General features: G+C 44.8%; 1 protein-coding gene across 1 annotated transcript in view; it reads right to left on the reverse strand.

The window, feature by feature from the left end:
* The window catches only part of LOC144163289 (putative thiopurine S-methyltransferase), a 95,022-nt gene extending 68,851 nt beyond the window's left edge, over positions 1-26,171 (reverse strand). The window contains exons 1-3 of the mRNA XM_077694196.1: positions 26,010-26,171; positions 7,817-7,909; positions 5,281-5,410 (exon numbers count right to left, since the gene is read on the reverse strand). Coding sequence (XP_077550322.1) covers positions 5,281-5,410; positions 7,817-7,909; positions 26,010-26,101 — 315 coding nt within the window. The 5' untranslated portion in view covers positions 26,102-26,171. The remainder of the gene's footprint in view (positions 1-5,280; positions 5,411-7,816; positions 7,910-26,009) is intronic.
* Between the last annotated feature and the right edge of the window lie 395 nt (positions 26,172-26,566).

The following is a 26,566-nucleotide window of genomic DNA, read 5'->3' on the forward strand; positions in this document are numbered from 1 at the left end:
CTGAAACAGTAAATACCATACTGAACATAGATAGATTCAGCGATCACAGTCTTCTTCAAGTAACCCTTAACATTCGACTACCTTTCTCTGGCATTGAACAGAAAAAAATCCGTGATTACAATAAAGCTAACTACAGCAAAATCAACGCTGAACTAGAAACCTTCTACAATGACATATTCCTGCTATCCTTTTCCGAACGTGACGTCAATGATAACTGGGTGCTCTACAGAAACAAATTATGCGCGCTAGCAAATGGGCATATTCCACTTGTTTCCGTCAAATATGATTAAACTAACCCCTGATTTACTAAATCCATCTGATAGCTCAGAAATAAAAAGAAACGTCTATACCGCGCGGCAAAACGACTTGGTACGTCCTCGGGATGGGAGGCGTACAAAAATGTTATGAAAATTACTGTTCCACAATTAAATCTGCTAAACAAAAGTATTTCTCTAATGATTTGCCTTCCCTTTTGAAATCAAATCCTAGAAAATTCTGGAAACAAATATCTCCGGAACACGATGCTCAACAGATTTCCTTGCTAGATGATCACCATGCTCCCCTCTCAGGCAGTCATTGCACCTCAGCCTTTAACACCTTCTTTTCATCCGTTTTCACGCGGGAAGACCACACCGATGTTCCCAACGTTCCCGATCTCAACATAGATTACATGCAACCTATTAAAATAACGCCTGAGGGTATCGCACTTCTTTTCGCTAATCTTAAGCTATCTACTTCAGCTGGCATTGACGATATGAGTTTCAAAGTTCTGAAAAACACCCTTTCTGTTTCTGTTAATATCCTGTATCACATTTTCACACAACCATTAGCAACAGGCCAGCTTCCCATTGACTGGAAGATTGGTAAAATAGTCCCCCTGTTTAAAGCCGGCGATAAACATTCACCCGAAAGTTATCGCCCCATCTCTCTAATGTGCATCCGCTGCAAACTTCTGGAACTTATAATTGCTTCTCATGTTTCCTGGCACTTAGAATCTAACCACTTCTTTTTTGTCAACCAACATGGATTTAGAAAAGGTTTTTCGTGCTAAGCACAGCTGCTGGAATTTACGCCAGAACTACATTGCAACATGAACAATAACCTTCAGACTGACTGCATTTTTCTCGATTTTTCAAAAGCATTTGATCGTGTACCCCACTGTCGTCTGATTTCAATATTATCTTCACTTCGATTAGACTCGCTCACTTTATCTTGACTTCGAAACTTTCTTTCGCTCCGCCAGCAGTTCACAGTAATAAACAATACCCAATCCCCTCTTTCCCACGTACCGTCAGGGGTACCGCAGGCGTGCGTCCTCGGCCCCCTGCTATTCTTAATTTATATTAACGATTTGCCAATCAGCACCTCATCTCGCATGCGACTTTTCGCCGATGATTGCATTATATATCGTTCAAGAACCTGTGCTGACGACCACCTAACACTGCAAAATGACCTCAACAAGATTAATGACTGGTGCAAAAAATGGCTGATGTCGCTAAACAAGCAGAAGTGCAAAATTATGTCTTTCACACGCAAGGAAAATATTTCCAGCTATTCGTCCATCATTGATGATTACCCTCTGTCGCACGCATCCTGCTACAACTACCTAGGTATTCTTTTCACACCAAATCTTTTATGGTCACACAATATCACCACCATTTGTGTAAAAGCTTCAAAATCATTGGGATACTTACGCCGCAATTTGCATAGCTGCCCATCCCATGTTCGTCAACTAGCTTATCAGACCTTCGTTCGCCCACAACTTGAATTCGCCGCATCCATCTGCTGCCCATTCCAAAATTACCTAATCAACATGCTTGAAGCGATTCAAAATAGGGCAGCCCGATTTATCTCGCGAAATTACGACTACCATAGCAGCATAACGGAAATTAAGCTCTGCCTTTCTCTTCAACTGCTGAGCACTCGGCGGGATCTAAACACCGTAGAGCGCAGTAGGCAAGACAAAGGACGAAGGGGACGCGGACGAGCTCGGCGGGATATTTCTTTTCTATGCCTCTTCCATAAGTATGTTTACAGTAATAAGCCATTCTCATTTCAACTCGATATACCTTCCGTTACATCTCGCAGGCTGCATAATAACTTACGTTTCACGCGATTATATGGGTCAACCGACGCCTTTAACTCATCGGCTCTTCCTCACGCCATCCGCTTGTGGAATGATCTCTCGAATAACATCGCATATCAATCAGACCCCGAAAAATTCAGACTTCTCCACTCTTTCTTTCAGTCATAGAAACTTCGACTGGTTCTTTTTTACAAGTATTTGTGCCACCTCCTGTATCGCTCCAGTGTAATTATATCCATTCGTTTTTACTCCGGTTCCTTCCGCTTACAGATTAAGGCCTTGTGTGCAGTAAAACAGCACGCGCTCTTCTTTTTCTTTCTTTTTTCTTACCGCTTCACACTTTGTGACTTTATAATGTCCTTATGCACACAAGTAAAACTCTGTTGTCGCCCTTTATAATCCTGTGTTTTCAAAACAAGAACAAATTGCTTTGTGCGCTTTGTTATAGAATATTTTTAACTACGTGTGTACAAGGTGTTTTTACTAAGTTGTATTGCGCATATTTGTATTCCTTCCAACCAGCAATGATCCCATGTGTAACTTCAAATGACTTTTTTTGTGCATTCTCTTCTTTGCCTCTTTAGTGACATATAACGTGTTATTTGTTGTTCCGTTCATTCGAAGTTGATTCAAAGTTTGATGTTCCCTTACAGTTCTGTCGCGACACTCACCCTTTGTTACCCCCCCTTACACAATGCCCTGCAACAACGGCCTGTAAGGTATTTTTAAATAAATAAATAAATAAATAAATAATAATAATAATAAAAATATATATATATATATATATATTTATGTATATATATATATATATGTATGTATGTATGTATAAATGTATATGTATGTATAAATAATTGAAAATTCAAGTCGAGAAAAAACTCGCCAGTTTTCCTGAAGCGGGACTCAAACCTACAACCTCCGCATAACGCCTGCGGTGCACTACCACTACCGATATATATATACATATATATATATATATATATATATATATATATACATATATATATATATATATATATATATAACACAGAAATAAGGGTTGGCAGTCGAGAAAACCTCGGAAAGCAAAGGGGAGGATGTGGTAGATAATTGAAACAGATTAAGAATTTGGAAAGAAAGAAAGAAAGTGAAGAAAAAATGCCCGCCAGGTGGGATCCGAACCCACGACCTCCAGAATACCGGTCTGGTGCGATAACCACTACGCTACCGGCGGGGCGATTTTCCCATTCACTTTCTGGGGTATTTATGTTAGGTAGATTTGTTTCCTGTGCTTGGGGGTGGTAGCCAGCGCCATTCGGACAAATCGGGGTGAAGGGGACCTTCTTTTTTATCCCCGGGTCGTGACTCGAGTGTCTACGACATGTCCAGAGTGGTCGACCAGCTTTGAACCCTCTTAAGCTCCCTTTGGCAACAAGACTGCCAGAACAGAGGCCCTCGCTATGCATGTAGCGAATCAGAATAGGAAATGAGGGGCTCGTTGAAAATAACACAGAAATAAGGGTTGGCAGTCGAGAAAACCTCGGAAAGCAAAGGGGAGGATGTGGTAGATAATTGAAACAGATTAAGAATTTGGAAAGAAAGAAAGAAAGTGAAGAAAAAATGTGAAGAAAATATATATATATATATATATATATATATATATATATATATATATATATATATATTTTTTTTTTTTTTTTTTTCTCGACTTGAATTTTCAATTATTTATACATTGTCAAAAAGGGCAATCATACCTAATTCGGCACTATTTATCAAAAACATTGTCAAAGCGCCAAATAGCACTGGCAAGAAGGACTGCAACCTTGATATATATATATATATATATATATATATATATATATATATATATATATATATATATATAGCGAATCAGAAATGGGAAATAAGGGGCTCGGTGAATAAAGACAGAATAAGGGTTGGCAGTCATGAAAACCTCGGACAGCAAAGGGGGAATGCGGTAGGTCATAGAAACAGATGAAGACTTTTTTGAGCCACAAATAAAGTGGTGAAAAAATGCCCGCCGGGTGGGATCCGAACCCACGACCTCCAGAATACCGGTATGGTGCGAAAACCACTACGCTACCGGCGGGGCTGTTTCCCCTCCACTTCCTTGGGTATTTTATGTTAAAGTATCGGCTTCCTGCGCTTGGGGGTGGTAGCCAGCTCCGCTCGGACTACTCGGGGTAAAGGGGACCTTCTTTTTGACCACCGGGCCGTGCCTCGAGCGCCTACGACATATCGAGGGTGGTCAACCAGCGTTGAACCCTCTTAAGCTACCTAGGCACCAAGACTGCCACAACAGAGGCCCTCGCTATGCATGTAGCGAATCAGAATTGGAAATGAGGGACTCGTTGAATTAGGACATAAATAAGGGTTGACCGTCAAGAATGCTTTATAAAGCAAAGGGGAGAGTGCGGTGGGTCATTGTAACAGATAAAGAATTTTGAAAGACAGAAAGAAAGTGGAGAAAAAATGCCCGCCGGGTGGGATCCAAACCCACAACCTCCAGAATACGCGTCTGGTGTGATCACCACTACGCTACCGGCGGGGCTGTTTCCCCTCCACTTTCTCGGGCATTTATGTTAATGTATGTTGTTTCCTATGCTTGTGAATGATAGCCGGCGCCACTCGGATATATATATATATATATATATATATATATATATATATATATATATATATATATATATATATATATATATATATATATATATATATATATATATAATTACATATGATGATCACTCGTCTTTGACTGCATCAACGATTATTTTTAACTAGAAAGGACAACTAAAGACGGTGTATGGTAGTAGATAATGTAGAATCCACTAAAAACCCAAGGTTAGCACTTGTAGGTTAATACATAATACCCACAATTGTCAAAGTTCAAGATTTTTCTGTTGGCTCCAATGATGCAGATATCATTAGCCGCAACTTCTTGACCCGGAAATACGCAGAAAAAACATACGTACACACTCAAACACAGATTTGCAGCCAAAGTTACTAATTGTAATAAAGAAAAAGGCATAGTGACATCAAATGGTTCAATGGTGCAAAGTTCAAATCTTGCTAGAGGAAGTTCTTATTAACTGCCTCAGATCTGCTGTAAAGATTCAATGACAGCCACCAAAAAAGAGGGAATGAATTGAATGATTCAGCGACCAGTCACAAAACTGACAGAACCGAACATCGGTTACCTGTAAGATCTTGCATTTGGTGACCGGACACGATGTCTTCTCCACCTTGAGATCATTCTCCACGAAATACTCGAGGACGCATTCCTCGAGAAACTCTACGCCGACCACGGTGTGGCCCAAATCGAGGAACCTGCTCGTACAAAACATGCAAGCCCACATATAATCAACGGTGCCCTGTGAACTACATTGTTAGCTGGTAAGGATATGACTATTTTGTTGTGACTGCACTGCTCTGCGTAAGCTCTGCAATAACACCACATTTAAACTTTGAAAATTTTAATGAAGATACCCAATATATTTACAGAAAAGTGGGTTGTGCCGAAGTGCTACTGACACATAAACATGAAATTACGCTTTTCAAAGTCATATATGTAAGTTGATGAGGGCGTCCAACTACGACTCTGCTACTATGGAGGAGATAAAACGTTAGGAGCGATCTTGACGTTGTGTTTTGTGAACGTGCTCTCACCTCGTGAAGACGTCCACGGGGCTCAAATAATGGAAAGCTACAACCAGGCTTCTCGTGAAATCGCTTGTTATACAAACGACATCAGATACCTTCAACAGCACCGAGAGCAACATACCCGGTGTCTGCGTACGATCATTACGTCACATTTTGAAAGCATGATAACCACGACGACATCTTGCCTCACCTCATTGCGATCAAGAAACTTTTTTTAATTGACTTGATCCTTGACCGCACCTTTGCCGTGAAATGAAGCACTGCTCAATTACTCGCATGGAACTTACTAATCCTGAACAGACGTTCCGAGTTGAGTACGACTTGTGGTTTGCGAACTGGTACCGAAATAGGCATGTGGCGTGTGCATTCCGTCGACAGCCATTGAGGCTTTCGGCGCTTGCGCTAAGGGCATTTTTCCAACCATTCACACGCTCCTACGGGTCCTGGTGGCGCTGCCGATCAGCGTTGCAACAGCAGAAGCGTTCATTTCAACTCGTCGTAGTCTGAAGACGTGGATTCGGTCTAACATGAGCGAGGATAATATAATTTGTTAGGGCTTGCTTTACTCTCTACGCACCGGGACATTTTCGTAGACGTAAATACTGTACTTGAGGGGTTTGTTTATGGTGGTACCACTGATTGCTGCTGGCTCTGTAACCCATCCATAATGGAAAAACGAATGGCTGTTCATTAACTGCGGTTGGCTTTTTAATCCGTCTATAAGGAAAAAACGAACGGCTGTAGATTGACTTTCTTGTGTCGGGTGCGTTAGTTTATGCCTCCTTTTTATCATTGACATCAATCATTTGTGTGCTTTGAAGCTGAGAAATTTATTTGAACTGTTTATTTAGGCCCAGTGTACAACATCATTTTGTGCGCTCTGGTTCTTGAGCGATTCTGTGTCTGTCTGGAAGTACGTAATCTTACTAGACTTTTCCTTTGCGTTTTTTTGGCGTTGTGATTCCGTCTCCGCGCTCCTTTAACATTAAACTAATTATCAGAACAATGCATAAACACATTTTTTGCTTTCTGCGTGACATTTATTTCCGATGCATCCCCAATATACATTAAATCCTTCCTTATTCAGTTTGGGTCAGAAGATGGTGCTTAAAGCTCCGGCTAGCACTTAACGCCAGGAATCACGACGGTGTGCTGGGATTTGTCTTTCAAACATATTAGGCCACAGCGACTGCAACTGACTAGTCGGACGTGCACACTGCGTACTTCTTTTCCCCAGTTTATTTAGCATAAATATAGCTCAGCGCATTCTCAGAACCGTTATGCAGTCCCCCAAGGTTTGTTTTGATCTACGCCATTACAATAAGCATGATTGGGGTACACCGGTTTACTACAGGTACCCGCAGGAAAAAAAATAATTGCGTGGAATTCTTTAGGGGGCAACTTTCGTCTCGCCCCCCACGCCTTCTCGTTGTCTGCTATGTAACAGCAGTGAAGTGACGCTCCACCCCCTTGATGCCACCCTGGATCCGCCCCTGTTTAACACCCTGTATATACGATAGTGGTCCGTAGGTTCTCGCATTCAACCCCATGCATGCTTGTTTTTGCTGCATTCGTACACACGCAAAACGTTTTCGACGAAATCAAAAGTGAAACAAAAGAAAGCTGTCATTAATTTTTTTGCTTGCTAGCTGGGTTTTGTGTCTTTAAAAGGTGCTGGACCAGCAAAAGTTCCCACATACCTTTGTTCTACGTTCCTATGTCTGTGCCAGCAACTGCATCAGTCTTTGCTTCAGGAAAACGCTTAGGCAAGCTACACTAATGTTTCAGCGTGCGTTCGCAATTTGTAATGTCCCAAGTTCTATGGCGGGAAAGTGTGTGGGAGCGTCGACACCTGTTTTCAAGATTTTATTTGTTACTGAGCAACTACTGCTGCTGCGAGTGGTATTCTTTTTACCGACACTGTATTCTACTTATAAGACACCTTTCTCTCCCGCTTTAGTGTACTTTAAATTTTATTTTTTTTTTATCGCTCAAGCATCTGCGTAACGTTCATGGACGCAAATAGTGACATGTCCAGGGGACGCATCTGCCTCATACAAGCACTCCACTCACCACTTCAGTTCATGAGCTTTTCCGCAAAGTGGAATGAACACTCTGGCTTGCTTCTTTCCAGCCAATATAGCGTCCTGGTTCTTCAGAAGAATCCTGCGTGAGGTTCAAACATGAGTTTAAGAGTTCAGTAATTGAAATATTACGCCCCACCCACAACTGCGGAAGCAATAAATGGCTCATTTCGCCAAAAGACTGGCACGTCTTTTCGCGAGCACGCCATTGTTCTCTGTCCAGTAGATGGGAATAAAAACTGCTCCACCCGTGTGGAGATCCTGCTACAACATTTGCCATCTTCCTCCATGAATAATTACTGGTGCCGGCTAGACGTATCCTTCCCATCGACAAGTCTAGTAAAATAGACGATTGGTAGCGGACTCAGTACTGCGCCATGGCCGTCCTTTGCAATGTTTTCTCCCGTAATGTCAATAAATTTTGTATCCCTTAGAATCGGGAATGTGGCGTGGCTTGCCGTGCAATTAAAAGAGGCTATTCAACACCGAAAAAAGGCGTCGAGAGAATATAGAGAAGCAAAAAGAACTCTTGTGGAACCGGAGGTAGTGGAATCTATCTACGGGGCGAAAAAAACTAGAAGTGCCGAAAATGGTGCAAGCAAAGGTCAAGCAGAAAAGAGAACAATGGATGGCAGAAATTCAGAAAAAGGACAAAAGCGCATCCAAGAAGTTTTTGAAACATGTAAAATTACTAAGCTCAAAACACGACATCCATAAGAAATTCTCCATTCTTAAGGCGGGGAATTATTTAGAAGGACAGCAGGAGTTCACGCATATTGTTCGAGTGACTAGTGAGAAGTTTAGGAAAACACAGGTAGGGAAGCCTGCACCGACAACATCAGCGACAGATAAGACTGCGAAAAGGGAAATAGGTTTGAGCAACCTTGACTCGAAAAAAGCCCCGCAAAAGGTTTCCCCTCAAACAGCAGTGGGGCCAGACGGAATGCCAATCCAGCTGATAAACCTGCGTCGACCTAAAAGGAAGGCATCGTTTACGAGGGCAATACATAAGGTGATCCAAACCAACAAATACCGGAGGATTGAATAGAAAGTAGGCTGAATTTATTATATCTAGGCTGAGCCAAGAAAGCCGGTATTGATATACACAGACCACTCACGGTAATGTCAGTGGTGTATAGATTCGTATTGCAGACGCTAAAATCAGAAATTCATGAATGGATGGAAGAAAATGAAACCCTTGATGAACTGCAGAATAGATTTAGACAAGACTGATGCTTGGATGATAATTTCTTCGTGATAACACAATGCATTGGAATTGCGAAAGCTCAAAATAGGCCATTATGAATTACGTTCTTGGACATCAAAGGGGCATATGACAACGTAAACAGAGAACTGCTGTGAAGAATGCTGAAACTCCAGGGCTGAGATGACCAGTTACTGCAGTTTGTTATAGCAATATATAAAGATGATAGAGTGCTCCTGACATTAGCAGGGCAGAAATGCGCACAAGAGGTCAACGCCCATCAGGGGCTCAAACAACGATGCCCTTTGAGCTTGTGCATTACATGGCAGGGTTAGAAAAGAAACTATAGGAAAGTCAATTAAGGTTCAACTTTACGCAAACGTTGCAAGTCGAAGTGGTACAACAGCCTATCCCGGGAATGTTATACAGAGGCAACATTGTTCTTTTAGCTGATAACCAGACCGATATGCAACGGCTGATAAATATTAGCGGTGACGAAGCCAATGACATCGGCTTACATTTTACCGCAGAAAAATTGGGAATAAATGTTTTTAATGACACTAGCACTGCCGCAGTATCAGTCAATCCTGGCGAATTATCTAGAATCATGAAATATAAGTTTTGGGGGGTGCGGATAAACCAAGGGGACAACTACTTCAGAAACACGAAGAGCAACATAAGGGCAGGGGAAAGGGAAACGCCGCGATAATAAAGCGTAGAGCTCTGTGGGGGTATAACAAATATGAAGTAGAGAGAGATATGTGGCAAGGAGTAATGGTTCCAGGTCTCACATTTCTGAATGCAGTACTGTGTTGAAAATCAGTCCCTCTAGCGGGCCTTGAAGTGAACCAGAGAACGGTAGGCCGTTTGGCCTTACGAGCGCATAGGAAAAAAACCAACGAAGCAGTTCAGGGAAATATGGGCTGGGCGTCGTTTGAAGTTCAAGAATCGCACAATAAAATAAGTTTTGAGAGGAGGTTGAGAGCAATGGACAAACGTAGGTAGACAGCTAAGGTTTTTAGGTACCTATATATGAAAAGCGTGGATTCGCAGTGGCTAAGGATGCCTAGAGAGCTAACGATGAAATACGGAAAGAACAGTGGAGAATCCAAGACAGCCAAGGTAACCAAAAAAATTGGCTCCAATCAACGCTGTGAAGGTGGTTGGAAGCAACGCTGTAAACGACACCCGCAACAATTGCCCATGCAACATCACTTGAATTCACACGTGGCTCTACAAAGATTAAAACCGGAGATTCTGCAATTCGTTACCTGCGATTTGCGGAGGCGGCGTCCCGAACGCAGCAGCGTCCCGAACGGCAGGGCTAGGGCGGCGGTCACTGCCGCTGTAGCCCGGCCGTGCGTCGGCGAAAGAGAACATAGAGGAGCGTTTCTCGAAGGGTAAGACAGTGAAACCTAGCCGTTTTGATGTGCTAGCTCGGGGCTACACTACCGCGTGACACAAGCGCAGACACCGAAACAATTCGGCATGTGAGCTTACTGATTCCCTTTTATACCGATTTAAACTGGGTAGTTTAGTAAGTTTGAGAATTACGAGAATGCCGAAGAAACTGATAGTCGCCATTTATCAGAACCAGTTGCTCCTTTCGCCTTTTGTAATAGCTGTTAAAACACAAATGAACTCGTATTCACCTGTTTAGAAAACGCAGTCCCATTCGTTGCAAACAGTGCGCCAAAGGCAGCGTTTCTCTAGCAGCCATATGTGTGTATGTGGTCTCTACATTTTGTTTTCCGGCCCTGCAAACCAATCTTTAACGTATCTTTGTCGTACGACCACTTAATTCGGTCGGGTCCGGGTTACCCAGGAGGCGCTACCAAATAAGTTAATCAAGCCGTGCGAAAGAAGCCTGCAGTGGACGCGAAGCTGCGCCACAACCAGCCCACAACAACCGCCGCTAAAGCAGGGGACAAAGCCGACGGAATGGTCTAGCCGGCGTGCGAGCGGGAACCGCTGGGTAATAGCGGCCATTCGCCGCGCTATCCACATGTTCTTGTGAGTGAAAAGCTACCTGCCCCTCCCCAGCCGTGTTTGGAGTTTCTTCTGGCGCACGCCACGACGTAACCGTTGGCTGTTGGAGGTAGATAGCTTTGCTTTAAAAAGAGGCAAGGCATATAGAAAAGAATAACTGGCGAGAAAAAATGGAAGCTAAAACGTTGTTAGAGATGTTGTCAGTTTCGGGACAATAATAATAAATACAAGTATAAATTGTGAACTAGACAATGTTTATGACACCCAAAACCCACACCAAACTACACACAAGAATAAACAAACTACGGAACACTGGAGAACGAAAGAACAGCAGGGCAAATGCTAAAGAGATCAAGCAATAACGAAATAGTGAAAGTCAGCGAATGAAGGGAAAAAGCGCAGTTCGACTTTGCGGGAAAGTGTTCAAGGTGAACGACAAGGTCACGGTAGGTGTTCGCTGCGGGAACGGGGTTATCCTACCTCACGTCCCAGAGGCGCAGTCGTGTTGAATCTGATTGATTGTGGAGTTTAACGCGCCGACGCGACGCAGGCGATGAGGCGCGCCGTAGTGGAGGGCTCCGGATTAATTTTGACCACCTGGGGATCTTTATCGTGCGCCGAAATCTCGTACACACGGGCGTTTTTGCTTTTCGCCTCCATCAGAAAAGCGGCCGCCGCAGCCGGGAATCGAACCCGCGACCTTGTGCTCAGCAGCGCAACGCGTTAGCCACTGAGCCACCGCGGCGGGTTCGTGTTGAATCTGTGTTGCAAGGTCTATCGGATGTCGTGGTTGTGGTGGTCGAGCGCGCTCCCAGCTCCCGTCGCTGAAGAGCCGACGCAGCTGTCTTGGAACGTCGCTTCCTTCTGCCGATGTCCGACGAGACAACTTGCTTGCGGGAGAGGGCGTCAGGAGTTCCGTTGTGAAGGGCCTCTTGGACGTGGCCCGGGTCAGGGCACCCGGCCGCCAGCGTTCCGGTCTCTCTTCCCTCTCTGTCCTCTTCTTCTCTGGCTCCCCTCTGCCGTCAGCCGCTGTCGCTGGCCGCTTCCGATTGGCCCGGGACCGGCGCAAGCTCGTACTCTAATGTCGAGCGCTCATCGCCGTAGCCCGGGCAATGACCTTGGCGCCGCGTGCCTTGCGTCGTCTTCTTTGTCATCTTGTTGCTGAGTTTGAAATGTTTTCTTCTTGGAGTAATGTTTCCTGTGGTCATGTGATTTCTTCGCATGACAATGTACAGGGCTGATAAATTGGTCATCAGAAAGGAAAATTTCTGATTTAATTCCAAGGGCAGTGCTTTGGTTTTTGAGGGTAGAGGAGATTATACGCGAACTGAGAGCTTTCTGGGGAAGTATACACAAAATGATGCGGCATGCGTGGTCTGCGAAAAAGAACCAGAAACTCAGAGGCAGATAGTGTTAAAATGCGAGTGTATCCACCCAATCTACATGAGGGATATATTCGGATTACAGACGCCCTAGTATTTAAGGGCAGCACAGAGGCAAACAACTTGAACGCTGTCGAGGCGACGAAAAATAGATTAGGATGCCGGTTGACGAAAAGCGGAGAGTGGAATATTGCCTAGGACAGCTACCACCTCCACAGATAAAATAAGTGTTTTGTGCCTAATTAGTTCTTTGTGCCTGCCATAAGAGCACCGGTAGTATTAGACGAAGAGTACAAAAATTAGGTATATAAATTTTTTTGGTAAGATGACAGATCATGACAACGTACAAAGAAGATACCACTATCAATCATCAATCACCATCATCGTTTATCAGTAGAAATGGGCGAGAACAAATGAGAAACGAGATTGAACGGGTGCTTTTAACTTAAAAGGGTGGAAACCCAAAGGTGGAAGAGGACCAGAAAGCTAACGACAAAATGCAAAATAATTGATACCAACGGACTTCAAAGAACGTTCAAAGAAGCGGAGGTGGTTAGATCGGGGGAAAATATGAAAACAAAAAAGTCCTCCAGAATCTATACAGCAGGCAAACAGGGCTCAAGAAAAAATATTTGCCATAACAGCAAAGGGAGTGCGTTGCTTTCCGAGGCCCGAGCTGACTGCCTAAGGACAAAGACCTGTGTCAGAAACTATTTCCAAAAGGATGAGACGAGTGTGTGCCATGAAAAAATGCGGAAACAATGGAGCGCTTGTAACAGAAGGCAAAACTATCAATCAAGGCGTAAAGAGTGGAAGAGCTACAGCTTCAGGAAGTGATTGAGGGGATCATTACATGGTTAGTCTGCAATTAAAATTACCAAAAAGCGTTCATAATATTTGTGGAGAGAAACAGAGAAAATTAAGACAACCAGAATTGGCAAACCAGATGTGAGATCTGCGAAATACCACATCTCACTCCTTGGCGAGGCAGAATTCTAAACGTGGCAATCATCTTCGAAGAAAAAGCTACACAGATAGTGGCTAACAATTAACCTCGGCATATAGCACGTAGTCTGAGACGTCACCGGAATTATATAATAAAAATTAATACACCCAACGTATGCCCCAGATGCACTGGCGGAAGAACTGACTCCAAAAGAGGACTCAGTTTTATACCAATTAGGCATAACTTCCTTTCTGCTGTTTCCAGTTATTGCGAACTACATAATGCGTGCTAATGCGACTAAAATTTGTGCCTTTAATTGGAGGGGGCAAGCCAATATGCAGTCCTATGCGCGTTGAGGAGACCTGTGTTCACACTGATGAATAATCGTTCTTTGGTTGCTATTTTTCCGTTTCTATGCAACCTGACCGGCCAGCACTACCTCACCCCTCATGATTGCCGGCCCCTGTACGGACGCATGGCCCAACCCCGCGTGTCTTCGGCCTCCACAAAAGCGATCTACTGCGACAAACAGGAACGTTTAGGTTTCGAGGTAGTTGAATCTCAGTTTCTGTGAAAATTCGGGAAAGACGCGGAGCGACACGATTCGAGTTCACACTGACGCGAAAGGACGCGATGACCGTGTGATGCGACTGATGAGTGCCGACAAATCAGTCGCTGGGTAGCTGCCACGCTATTGAATACGGCCCTCTTCGACTTGTTAAAGGGTCATTCCACGCGAAACGTCCCAGCCCAAAAATCGACCATCGCCAATTCTATTGAAAAAAATTGTGCTAGTATCTCATGAGGTGAGGGAGGTCTGCACTGAGTATTTTCGCCGAAAAAAAATTTTTCGGTCGTGTGCGTGCTCCTGGAAGTTTCTCCAAACACGCAAATTGGGGCTGGAGATAATAAATTTTAAATAAAGAGTGAAACTATGTAGAATGGCAAATACAATTTTAGAGCAATCTGCTTGCATTGTTCTTCGGTGTGGGGCCATGATTGAAGCGATGCAAGTATTTTTGGTGGTGTACTAGCTAAGTAAAAAGGCAAGAAATGGCGCGTTTAAACGATTTTTTTATAAAGGCACTGTTGAAACTTCAGCTCTAATATTTCCGTCGTGCATTTACATGTTCTTGAGGTGTCTATGAAAAATAATTTAGGTCGTTAAAAGAGCTTACTTTTCAAGACAAGTGCTTACAAAGATGACAAAAAATGAGTTTTTGCCAAACTTCAGACCTAAATAAAGAACCGAGGCCCTCGAGTTAAAATTACATATTACCGCTCATTATACGCACGAACACTTCATCTTTTAATGTCGAAAATTTCATTCGAGTAAATTTTGTTTAAGGCGAGAAAAAAAATTTTGAAGTTCGCAATCCCTCGCACTTGTGTGCACTACGTAACGGCGTCCCCATCTCGGAACGTCCACGTGCTGCCGGCCTTTTTTTTTCTCATGCATGCGTACACCGGACTCTCCGCTAACGAATATTGTTTGTGTTGCTGGAAATCAGAAAAAAAATACACCGTAAACGTCATAAATAGCCCAGTTCACCACTTCTTTTTATTTTGGGGACTTCCCACAGTCACTAAGGCGAACACAACCAGTGAGCGCTTTGTAACGGCTGTAATCAGCGAGCTTCAGCTCACTCTTGTCTGATGTGGAGGAAGAAGTGTCACACAGTCATTTTTCCCTGCACACCGCACTTTTCCTGGCCATTGCACATTCACCGCAGGATACTTTTTACTGCAAACTCGAAACATGTTTCCTTTGCCTCCATTTCTTATCCACAGATGTTCAACTATTCACCAGTTCAATAGCCAGCGTCAAAGAAGACTGCCTTGTTGTTCATTCTCGTTTTTTTACCTGAATTTCTTCGGAGCTTGAGAAGGATGTAATGGCAACACGAAGTGTTGAAAGCGTAGCTGGTCTGAAGTGATGGAATTGTCGCGTTCCTTTGACTGGAATTGCCATGGCGAATCTTGAACCAAGTTGTGTCCTTGTTTCTTGTATTTTTGAACTGGGAACCCAGATTACTGTTATTCCTTTAATGTTGTTTTTAGCCCAAGAATACAGGTCCTGTGGGGTCTGAATCTGACCTTGAAAAGGACTCTGGAGACTTGCTCTTGCTGCCAGACGTTTAATTGTGCCTCCGACGCCGTCACATGCGCTTTTGCCGTGTGAAGTGGCGAAGAAATTCCATTCGGCCAACATTTTATGGTCCTCCTCGTGGTAGCAAAGATTCAAGAAGTTTTTTTTGTTCTTGTATTGCGAAGAAGCTCCATCAGAGAAGTAATGAATTTTTTTTAGTTGAGGCAGATCCTGTTTCTGTATTTCGAGCACTGCGCTCTGAAATGTGTCCACAGCAACTGTGTCGTGCTCCAAACAGTCAGAGATAATAGCAAAAGAGCGCACAGAAATGTCTGCAGGGTTGCTTTCTTGGTTGCGAAAATACATAACTACAGGGTGTATTGTGGCCTGCGTGTTCACCCAATGGTATGCCTGTGGTGCGTCCTGGACGATGAAGCTGTAATTTTCAGCAAAGTCCATCACCATGATGGCCTCGTCTTGCCTTATGTTGGCCTTAAGGTATCGGAAGTAGCTGGCTTGCTGCTTACTGATAAAATGGTGGACCTTAAGCTGGTTCAGCATGTCCATGAACTTGGCCGAAAATTCTTCAGGGGTTAAAACAATCGTCTCAAGTCTACAGCGCATTCCACTGATCCATTGCTGGACATGTATGCTGCCCTTGCTCTCGAAGACGTCACCAAGACTCCGCTGGAGGAGTCTCTCTGCGTAAGCCGTACCAGGGCAGGTTGGGCATTTGTCGAAAATGCAGTCTTCGTTATCGAGTTGGCACACTGTCGTAGACAACAGTTCTTCCGTTGTTTCCTTGAGGCCACTAGAGTGGAGCATTAACTTAAAATTCTGGTGGCTCATGCAGACACACACTGTGTGCGTACCGCTTCCGCCAGCCAGAACACAGTGTGGAGGACGCAAAGCCGCGAATGTTGAAAATCCGCATTTTAAATCGGACGTCCTCTTCCATTCTTCATGCATCTCTTTGAGGTTCATCAACAAAAGTCTCTTTTGGTGGCCTTGCAAAGAGTCCTTTTTGCCTGGTAGGCAGTACGACACCGAATCATCTTCGTAGAATGCTCTAATTGACGCTTTCACTTCTTCACTAATTGGGCGACCACGTTTTCTTTCCCGGGTGCCTAGAATGCCACTGGTAGCCTTGATTTTCATTGCCTCTCGAACTTGTCGTTCGGATGCTCCAAAGAATTGCATTGTTTTTTCACGAGACCATGAATGGGGGGCCAAAGTAAGGTATTCAACCTTTCTTTCTCGCCTCTCTTCACTAGAAAACTTGTTTTTCAGGTCGTTCAGTAAGATCGCATAATCACTGAGAAGCAATTCGCCACCCTCATGTGCGTCACATGTGGATAGGTGGGACACTACCATGGATGTAGGCATCGCTCCTGTTGGGTTCTCCCAGAACGTTTTCGTGTTTTTCTTCCTGCACAACTGTGACTCGAGCTGCAGCCGTTTTCTTTTAACGCGGCTACCAGCAGCTGCTTTTGAGTCCTCATCTCCAGTTTCATTACCGGAATCTTCAACTTTACCTTGCGAGCACATGGCGTTGAGGTGTTCTCTCAGCGGCACGGAAGTCGATATTTTTCGAGTGCTATATAACTGCCGCTTACAAGCTTCGCAAATTCGGTTTCCTGGAACGAGGTCAAGTGAAGGGTGGGCATCAACGAGGGCCATTGTGATCACTGTGGACTCACGGCAGAGCTTTGGATGTCTGAAAAGTGGGTCCGAGCACAATTTCGATGCCATTTTGGAAGTGTACCGGTGGAGGTAAAGTTGCTTGTGGTGTTCACAAATTGTTGTTTCCTTATGAAGGCTTTGCTTTGAGCGCAGCTTGAGGAGGCGCTGATGTAGGTCCGACAGTTCACGCACAATTGTGAGTTGCCGCTGTCTGCAGTAAGCAGTTTTGTGGCAATTCCGCGGCCCGAAGGTGCATGGAGGAAGTTTGTTTCCTGAAAAAAAAAAAGGACCAAGCCTACGCGTAAGCCTCCGGAAACATGCACATTTCGACTGCACACTAATTTAAAGTCCCATAGACAAAAGGCCTCAACCTTTTAGAGAAAAAGTTATTTTATTCATGAGGGTTTTATGCCCTCAATATGACCTATGCTGTTCGATATAGCGGGGTTGAACGGGTCACCCAGTAAATTCTGATACAGTCTGTCAGTTGAGGCACTCTTGCCGATCTACGCAGCAGTTATATCTGCGCGTTGTCCCTGGCAACATTTTACAGCGACGCTTCATACCGAAAAATTCTCCCAAATGCCTCAATGGGGCCCAGTGTCATATCAAGACATACAAATATATCTTGGGGCAAAGCAGACTTCTTTGCGAATGCTTCGTAGCTCGCTATATACATTATATGGATGAAACAATCATGGTGTTATTGGCGGCTGAGACGACTCTATCTGCTAGCCATGTTTCACTTGCATGTCATAATAACTTTGCAGTGGAGTTGTCAACCATTCTAATTTTTCCGCTACCTATCAATACACGGGCGTCTTCAGTAATGGTTAGATTAAGGAAGACGCTGCATCTAGTGCTTCAAAAGAACAATACGGAAACACTTTGTACAACTTTGGACTGCCTAAATAAACACAAAACTGTTTCATCTCACCAGGCGTCATGGATAACTATTAGCGGCAGTTAATTACAACGAACACGAAGCCGCAGCTTACACGAATTCTTAGCAGCAATATCAGATTCGACAAGGCCATTGCGAAACAGGCAAGTTTGCAGTATTTCACAGTACAAACTATCATGTTCTGTTTCTTGCGGCAGTTTGTGGGCAAACCGTTCTGATTTTCCTGCTCACCCATTTTCACGCGGGGCGTTGAAACCAATGTTTTTTCTCACCTTCACATTCAGAAGATGGTGATCCGAAAGCAGTTCGAGCACAAGTTTGGGTGTCAGCACTCATTTTCAGGTTTTACGACCGAGTTCTGTGCCATATATGATGTTCAATGTCGGTTCGTCCCGACTTCGCTTGACCGGTTTCCGCGTACGAAATGATCCGAGCTAGTGCAAAGGGACCCGTGGAAGCAGACGGTAACTTTTAGGCGATTTTGCCTCGGCAGACGATGACTTGCAGACGATTCTTCTTCTGGAAGCGATGCCTCGTAGACAGTTTTCCCGCAGACGACAAGTTGCAGACGATTATTCGTCTCCAGCCGATGGTGAGTTTCTTCTTGCAGACAATGACTTACCGACAACTCTTGTTCTTCAGGCGAGGTCTTGCAAAGGACTCTATAGTCTAAAATTACATTACAAACACCAGCGCGGTAAATATGCGTGGGCCAGGTGAACTGCGCTACGCAGGGGAAAATGACTCTGCGACATTTCGTCTCCCGCATCATACAAGAGTGAGGTTAAGCTCGCTGCCAAAAGCCGCTACAAAACGCTCACTTGCCACGTTCCCTTTAGTGACTTGCGACGTCCCAAAAATAGAAAAGAAAGTAGCGAACTGGACGATGTATGACGTTTACGGTGTATTTTTTTCTGATTTACGGTGTATTTTTTTCTGATTTCAAACGACACAAAGAATGTTCGTTTACATGAGAGCCCGATGTACGCACGCATGACAAAAAATTGGCCTGCGATTACGATACTCCCTAATGCGATATTTGAACGCATGCGCTGAGGCAGCACGCACTCGTGGGTTCTCTCAACGGCAGCGCTGACTAGCCTCTGCATCGGCGGCACGAAGTGCGCCTCAGGAAAACACCGCGAACTTCGTCTTAAGCGAACGCAAATCGTAGTCACGCTATAGTGACTAAAAAATATTCTAGGCACTAGAGTCACGTGCACATCCCCTTCACGTTTTCGCCAAGTTTCGAGCCGTCGAGCACCTCGTGCGGGCTTAGAATACCGCCCCCCCCCCCTCCCCCCCTGACCCACCGCAGAATTTCGGAGAACGCTGGTTCGCGCCGCCACGGCGAGCCGCCCTCCCCTCCCAACTTCGCAACACTCCTTTGCTTTCTTTAATCATTCGCTTTTCCTTTCATTCGTTGGTCCAGCCACCGTTGGCTCGGTCGCGGTGACGGTAACGCGGCTCCCACGAACCGGCGAGGTAGGGCTGCGCCCTAAAAAAGGCCGGCAGCACGTGGACGTTCCGAGATGGGGACGCCGTTACGTAGTGCACACAAGTGCGAGGGATTGCGAACTTCAAAATTTTTTTTCTCGCCTTAAACAAAATTTACTCGAATGAAATTTTCGGCATTAAAAGATGAAGTGTTCGTGCGTATAATGAGCGGTAATATGTAATTTTAACTCGAGGGCCTCGGTTCTTTATTTAGGTCTGAAGTTTGGCAAAAACTCATTTTTTGTCATCTTTGTAAGCACTTGTCTTGAAAAGTAAGCTCTTTTAGCGACCTAAATTATTTTTCGTAGACACCTCAGGAACATGTAAATGCACGACGGAAATATTAGAGCTGAAGTTTCAACAGTGCCTTTATAAAAAAATCGTTTAAACGCGCCATTTCTTGCCTTTTTACTTAGCTAGTACACCACCAAAAATACTTGCATCGCTTCAATCATGGCCCCACACCGAAGAACAATGCAAGCAGATTGCTCTAAAATTGTATTTGCCATTCTACATAGTTTCACTCTTTATTTAAAATTTATTATCTCCAGCCCCAATTTGCGTGTTTGGAGAAACTTCCAGGAGCACGCAGACGACCGAAAAAATTTTTTTCGGCGAAAATACTCAGTGCAGACCTCCCTCACCTCATGAGATACTAGCACAATTTTTTTCAATAGAATTGGCGATGGTCGATTTTTGGGCTGGGACGTTTCGCGTGGAATGACCAAGTGCTAGGTAGAAAGACCGCTCAAACCAGGAGAGAAAATCAAAACATTCAATGTTACGATAATGAAGGAAGAATATGTGAGCGTAACATTTTTATTAATATTTCGACAATAACTGCTACCCCATCTCGCATTTATCTACCCGCAACACCCCTTTTCGACGCCCCCACCTACTCCGGAACAGTGGTGATGCGCGGGGACGAGATCGGACCTGCTGTATCAGCAGAACCTGATCCAGCGTGCCTTACTAGCAGCGAAAACACAAAGCTTCACTGGCTGGGGTGGCCCCCAGCCTACTGTAACTTTGGAAGAAATAAGCGTGGATTCCTCCTGGAGTTCGTAAAGAACAGAAACGGCGCTTGAAATTCTTTTGTTTTCGGCCGCAAAGTTAAATTCACTGCATTCATATCCATGTGGCCCTTTCTGCACTAAGCCTTAACTTGTAAGTCAGCGCTTGTGATCGGGGCTTCCTTGTCGGCATCCATTCGTTTTTTCCTTAGCGAAGTAGCTGTCAAAATTAGCCTCGCTAGGGCATCAGTATCACATTTATCATTTTTTACATGGTTATAAGGAGGAAAAAATGAACTTCTTTTTGCACCTGAAATAAATGTCTCTTTTACAGCCGCCAGAAAACGCATTATCAGCAGCCTCAAATGAGTTCTCGTAGAGGCAAATGTTTGCGACCTAAAACTACACTGAGTGTTCGTGCGCTCAGTGGTTCTTAAAACCATGTAGCATCGATGCAATACCCCCCTAATATCTTGAAATGCTGAGGAAGTTTTAGGCATTCATATGACATCAATGCTCCGGTGTTCACCATCAAAGCCTCTGCTAGTTTGTTTTCGGCTTTTTTGAGCTGTTACTGGCCATTTGATGATATCTAAAAGTGTAAGATGGTAAAATATGAGATATACGACGCACGCTAGTATCTACATATGCAATGTCTATATACATGGTACGATAAATACATTTGCTCTATGATGTGAAGTAAAAGAGAGTGAATTGCTGGGCTAGTTGGTTCATAATTTTCAGACAAGGGGAAACCAGCGAGCAGAACGCAGACAAGAGGAGGAGGCACACACACAACACCGCTGGACTAACAACTGGTTTATTCGGCAGAAACACATCACATTTATACGCCAAAACCTGCGCGCGCGGACACTTTAGAACAATCTGAAGAGCTGAACTATAAAGATGAGAATTCGAATTCCTTTTCCGTGATAACAACCGAAGGATCACTAACGCAAGTCTGTTTATTTTTTCTTATTAAATACGCTTCTAGCAGTTCCCGCTCACGTCTCGTTTTCCCACGACCGATAGTGCTAGCGAGGTGAAACCGTGGGGCACAATTCTGGCAATCTTTTACATGCAAAGCTAGATTGATTCCCGTGCCCGAGCCTAAGGTTCCTCGGTGCTGCCTCAGGCGTTCATTTAGGCACCCGCCAGTCTGCCCAATGTGTATTTTTCCACAGGACAATGGGATAGAATAAACCACCCCCACTGCGCACATGGTGAACCTCGTCTGGTGGTTAGTTTTGCAAGTGTCAGCTTGCCTCTTCCCACCCGAGATTTGTGGGCACAGACCAGAAAGTTTGCGGGCAGCAGAGAAAACCATGTTGACACCATATTTTTGAGCCACTTTTTTTCAGCCCATGGGAAATCTTGTGAAAGTAAGGGATGACTTCAAACTTATTTCTCCCTTCTTCCGCTGGGCAACCAGGTCTTGCAGTAAATGTTTTCTTCATTTTCTTACCCAAGGATTCACCCACCACCAGCAAAACCTGAGAGGGAAACCCAGACGCCTTACACCGGTCAACCTGTTCTGCCAGACTTTGGTGCATCACATGCGGGCAACGTTTCTTCAAAGCATTCATGAAACACTAATTTACTGTGCTGCGCTTCACCAACTTCGAGTGCGCCGATTGATACGGCAAAAGCGCCTTTTTAGACAGAGGGGCATATTTCCAACACACGTGTCGGTAGGGTAAAAAAGAAATTTCTAAATCTAAGAACCTAATGGTCTTGTCACCAGGCACCTCTTTTGTAAAATCCAGGTTCTTGGAACATGTACTAAAAACAGTTAAAATTTGGTCTGCCACAAGCGTGAGGTGGTCAGTTTCAGTTAAATTCAAAAGTACTAGAAAATCATCAACATACCCAAAAACCCTAACCACCCGTGTGTCTCGAAGTGCAACCTGTAGCACCAAGTCCAACTTGGCTAACAAAATGTTACAACGAACAGGCGCGACACAAGAGCCAATACAAATCCCTCGGTTTTGCACAAAAAACTTGTCGCCATGCTGTACAATCGTTGAAATCAAGTAAACTTTAAAAGCTCTAGAAAAGAATCCAGAGTGATGCCGCACGCATTCTGGAATGAAACAATCCCGGTTGCTCCAATTAGTTCGCGCACTGCCTTAAAAGTTTTAGTTCGTCATGTGGAACCGAATAAAACAAGTCCACAACGTCCCCGGAAAAGGCAGCATTGGCACTGGGAAAACCGCGTTGAAGGCACTCAACCAGGCTCATTGAGCTCTGCAGCAGAAAAGGGTCTGTTGGCACCAGGACTTCTAAGGACTTTTTCAGGAAACTGGACACTACTTTCTGTCAGGAGCCGTCTTCTGTGACGATCGCCCTGAGGGAGTAATCAGGCTTGTGAGTCTTCGCGGTGAAAAACACTCGCAGTACACCCTGTTGGCTACTCTGGACTTCTTTTTCCAGCCTCTCTAAATTCAACCGGTTTAGAAGACTCAAGGCTAATGCCTTGGCCTTACGCGGTTTTAATCCTGACTCCCTGAAATTCTTGTCGATAGCTTCAGTCGCCTTTATCTTGAAATGAGAAGAGGGGAGAACAGCAAACCACCTTCCTTGTCGGCTTGCAGCAAGGAAAGACCTTCCTGTTGAAAGTGGGTGACCAAAGAGCGCAGATTCTTGCTCGTCCCGTGGCGGCCAGTCCAGGTCCTCCTAAGGCAATCCACACCCTCCGAGACGCAGTGGGTCCTTTCCTCGAATGGGGCCTTATCAGCCACTCTGTGCACCGCAGCTAGAAGCTCATGCTTTCGGGCCCGTGGCTCCAGGGAGTACTTAGGACCCATCTTCAGGATGCTGTCAAATTGTGATGGAAGGGAAGCCCCTTCCAGGTACGTCACTGGTGTGCCCGCTGCATGTTGTTTCGTTCAGGGAATTTCAGGGAGTCAGACTTAAAACCGCGTAAGGCCAAGGCATTAGCCTTGAGTCTTCTAAACCGGTTGAATTTGGAGAGGCTGGAAAAAGAAGTCCGGAGTAGCCAACAGGGTGTACTGCGAGTGTTTTTCACCGCGAAGTCTCACAAGCCTGATTACTCCCTCAGGGCGACCGTCACAGAAGAAGGCTCCTGACAGAATGTAGTGTCCAGTTTCCTGAAAACGTCCTTAGAAGTCCTGGTGCCTACAGACTCTTTTCTGCTGCAGAGCTCAATGAGCCTGGTTGAGTGCCTTCAACGCGGTTTTCCCAGTGCCAATGCAGCCTTTTCCGTGGACGTTGTGGATTTGTTTTATTCGGTTCCCCATGACGAACTTTTCAGGGCAGTGCGCGAACTAATTGAAGCAACCGGGATTGTTTATTCCAGAATGCGTGCGGCATCACTCTGGATTCTTTTCTAGAGCTTTTAAAAGTTTACTTGATTTCAACGATTGTACAGCATGGCGACAAGTTTTTTGTGCAAAACCGAGGGATTTGTATTGGCTCTTGTCTCGCGCCTGTTCTTGTAACATTTTTTTAGCCAAGTTTGACTTGGCGCTACAGGTTGCACTTCGAGACACACGGGTGGTTAGGGTTTTTAGGTATGTTGATGATTTTCTAGTACTTTTGAATTTAACTGAAACAGACCAGCCCACGCTTGTGGCAGACCAGATTTTAACTGTTTTTAGTACATGTTCCAAGAACCTGGATTTTACAAAAGAGGTGCCTGGTGACAAGACCATTAGGTTCTTAGATTTAGAAATTTCTTTTTTGCCCGACCGACACGTGTGTTGGAAATATGCCCCTCTGTCTAAAAAGGCGCTTTTGCCGTATCAATCGGCGCACTCGAAGTTGGTGAAGCGCAGCATAGTAAATTTGTGTTTCATGAATGCTGTGAAGAAACGTTACCCGCATGTGATGCACCAAAGTCTGGCAGAACAGGTTGACCGGTGTAAGGCGTCTGGGTTTCCCTCTCAGGTTTTGCTGGTGGTGGGTGAATCCTTGGGTAAGAAAATGAAGAAAAAACTTACTGCAAGGCCTGGTTGCCCAGCGGAAGAAGGGAGAAATAAGTTTAAAATCATCCCTTACTTCCACAAGACTTCCCATGGGCTGAAAAAAGTGGCTCAAAAATATGGTGTCAACATGGTTTTCTCTGCTCCCGCAAACTTTCTGGTCTGTGCCCCCAAATCTCGGGTGGGAAGAGGCAAGCTGACACTCGATTGATTGTGGGGTTTAACGCACCGACGCAACGCAGGCGATGAGGCGCGCCGTAGTGGAGGGCTCCGGATTAATTTTGACCACCTGGGGGTCTTTATCGTGCGCCGAAATCTCGTACACACGGGCGTTTTTGCTTTTCGCCTCCATCAGAAAAGCGGCCGCCGCGGCCGGGAATCGAACCCGCGACCTCGTGCTCAGCAGCGCAACGCCTTAGCCACTGAGCCACCGCGGCGGGTCGAGCTGACACTTGCAAAACTAACCACCATTCGAGGTTCACCATGTGCGCAGTGGGGGTGGTTTATTCTATCCCATTGTCCTGTGGAAAAATACACATTGGGCAGACTGGCGGGTGCCTAAATGAACGCCTGAGGCAGCACCGAGGAACCTTAGGCTCGGGCACGGGAAGCAATCTAGCTTTGCATGTAAAAGATTGCCAGAATTGTGCCCCACGGTTTCACCTCGCTAGCACTATCGGTCGTGGGAAAACGAGACGTGAGCGCGAACTTCTAGAAGCGTATTTAATAAGGAAAAATAAACAGAGTTGCGTTAGTGATCCTTTGGTTGTTATCCCGGAAAAGGAATTAGAATTCTTATCTTTATAGTTCAGCTCTTCACGTTGTTCAAAAGTGTGTGCGCGCGCAGGTTTTTGTGTATAAATGTGACGTGTTTCTGCCGAATAAACCAGTTGTTAGTCCAGCGGTATTGTGTGTGTGCCTCCTCGTCTTGTCCTGCGTTCTGCTCGCTGGTTTCCCCTTGTCTGAAAAAAAGATGTGAAGTGCGGATGAATATTGATCTCCTCAGCTTCATTTTGTTGGCCGGCCATTGGACAGACAAAAAACAGCCAAAGCTGAAGCAATTTTCACCAGACAGTTGGTCTCTCTAAAAACTTGCTAAGCTCTTTTCAAAGTGCGCACAAATTAGTTGTTTTTGTTAGTCAAAGTGCGCACAAATTAGTCAAAGTGCGCACAAATTAATTGTTTTTTTAAATGAATAATGGTCTCACCTTGAATTTTTGGAACCCATATGTCTCTCTCTGACTCACATGATCAATTTGGACTTGCCACTTAGGTGGCCTACATCTACCATATTGAACTGTCCGCGGCTACTCAAAGGCGCCTTAGCCGGGTAATCGCAGTAGTTTCCCACCAAATAGTGAATTCTCAGGAAGGAATATACACTTATTATCGGCGATAATTACATATGTGCCATTAATTTCCGCACCAATAATTCTCGAGACTCATTTACGCGATTAGATATTCATAAATGCTACATCGGGTTACGGGCCCTTGTGTACTTGCCAACGAACGCTCAGAAACTCATACTCACTCCAAAACGCCTTCGCCTTGCCAAACTGCGCGCCCTTGTTGCCACTCCTTTAGCCAGTATTCCTGGCCGTCGTTTTCTGGCGCACCGTACATGATTGCTCGAATTGCGGCCTCTTGGAGCTACTGCGAACTATGTGTGATTACGCCGTGGAAAGGATAGGTGGCTCAAAATTGCTAAGCACGTTTTCACATCCGGTGCCTGCAGCAGCTGTGAATTTGGTTCACTCAGATAACACGCGAGAAGGGGAAACCAAAACACCTGTGGCTTTGGATATTTCATACGGCGGTAAAAATACGGGGCAGGAATTGAAGCGACCGGCCGTACTTACTGTTACAAGATAAACAGGCTATGAAAACGAAGTGCAACTTCATTAGATTTGAATGACGTATTCTTTGGTAACTTACTCAGCTCTAATCCATCCACCAAACAAGCTTTTAACAGAAATAAACAAGTATCATTAAATATTTTCAAGTTTACGGTGCAGTGACGCGATGGCGTCATCAGTAGAGGCCAGCACTAAAAACAAGGTTACCACTGCGTTCACTGCCCGTTAGCAT

The sequence above is a fragment of the Haemaphysalis longicornis genome, unplaced genomic scaffold, assembly GCF_048455015.1.
Source record: "Haemaphysalis longicornis isolate Haplotype H1 unplaced genomic scaffold, Haemaphysalis longicornis Haplotype H1 scaffold_1, whole genome shotgun sequence".
NCBI classification, from domain to species: Eukaryota; Metazoa; Arthropoda; class Arachnida; order Ixodida; family Ixodidae; genus Haemaphysalis; species Haemaphysalis longicornis.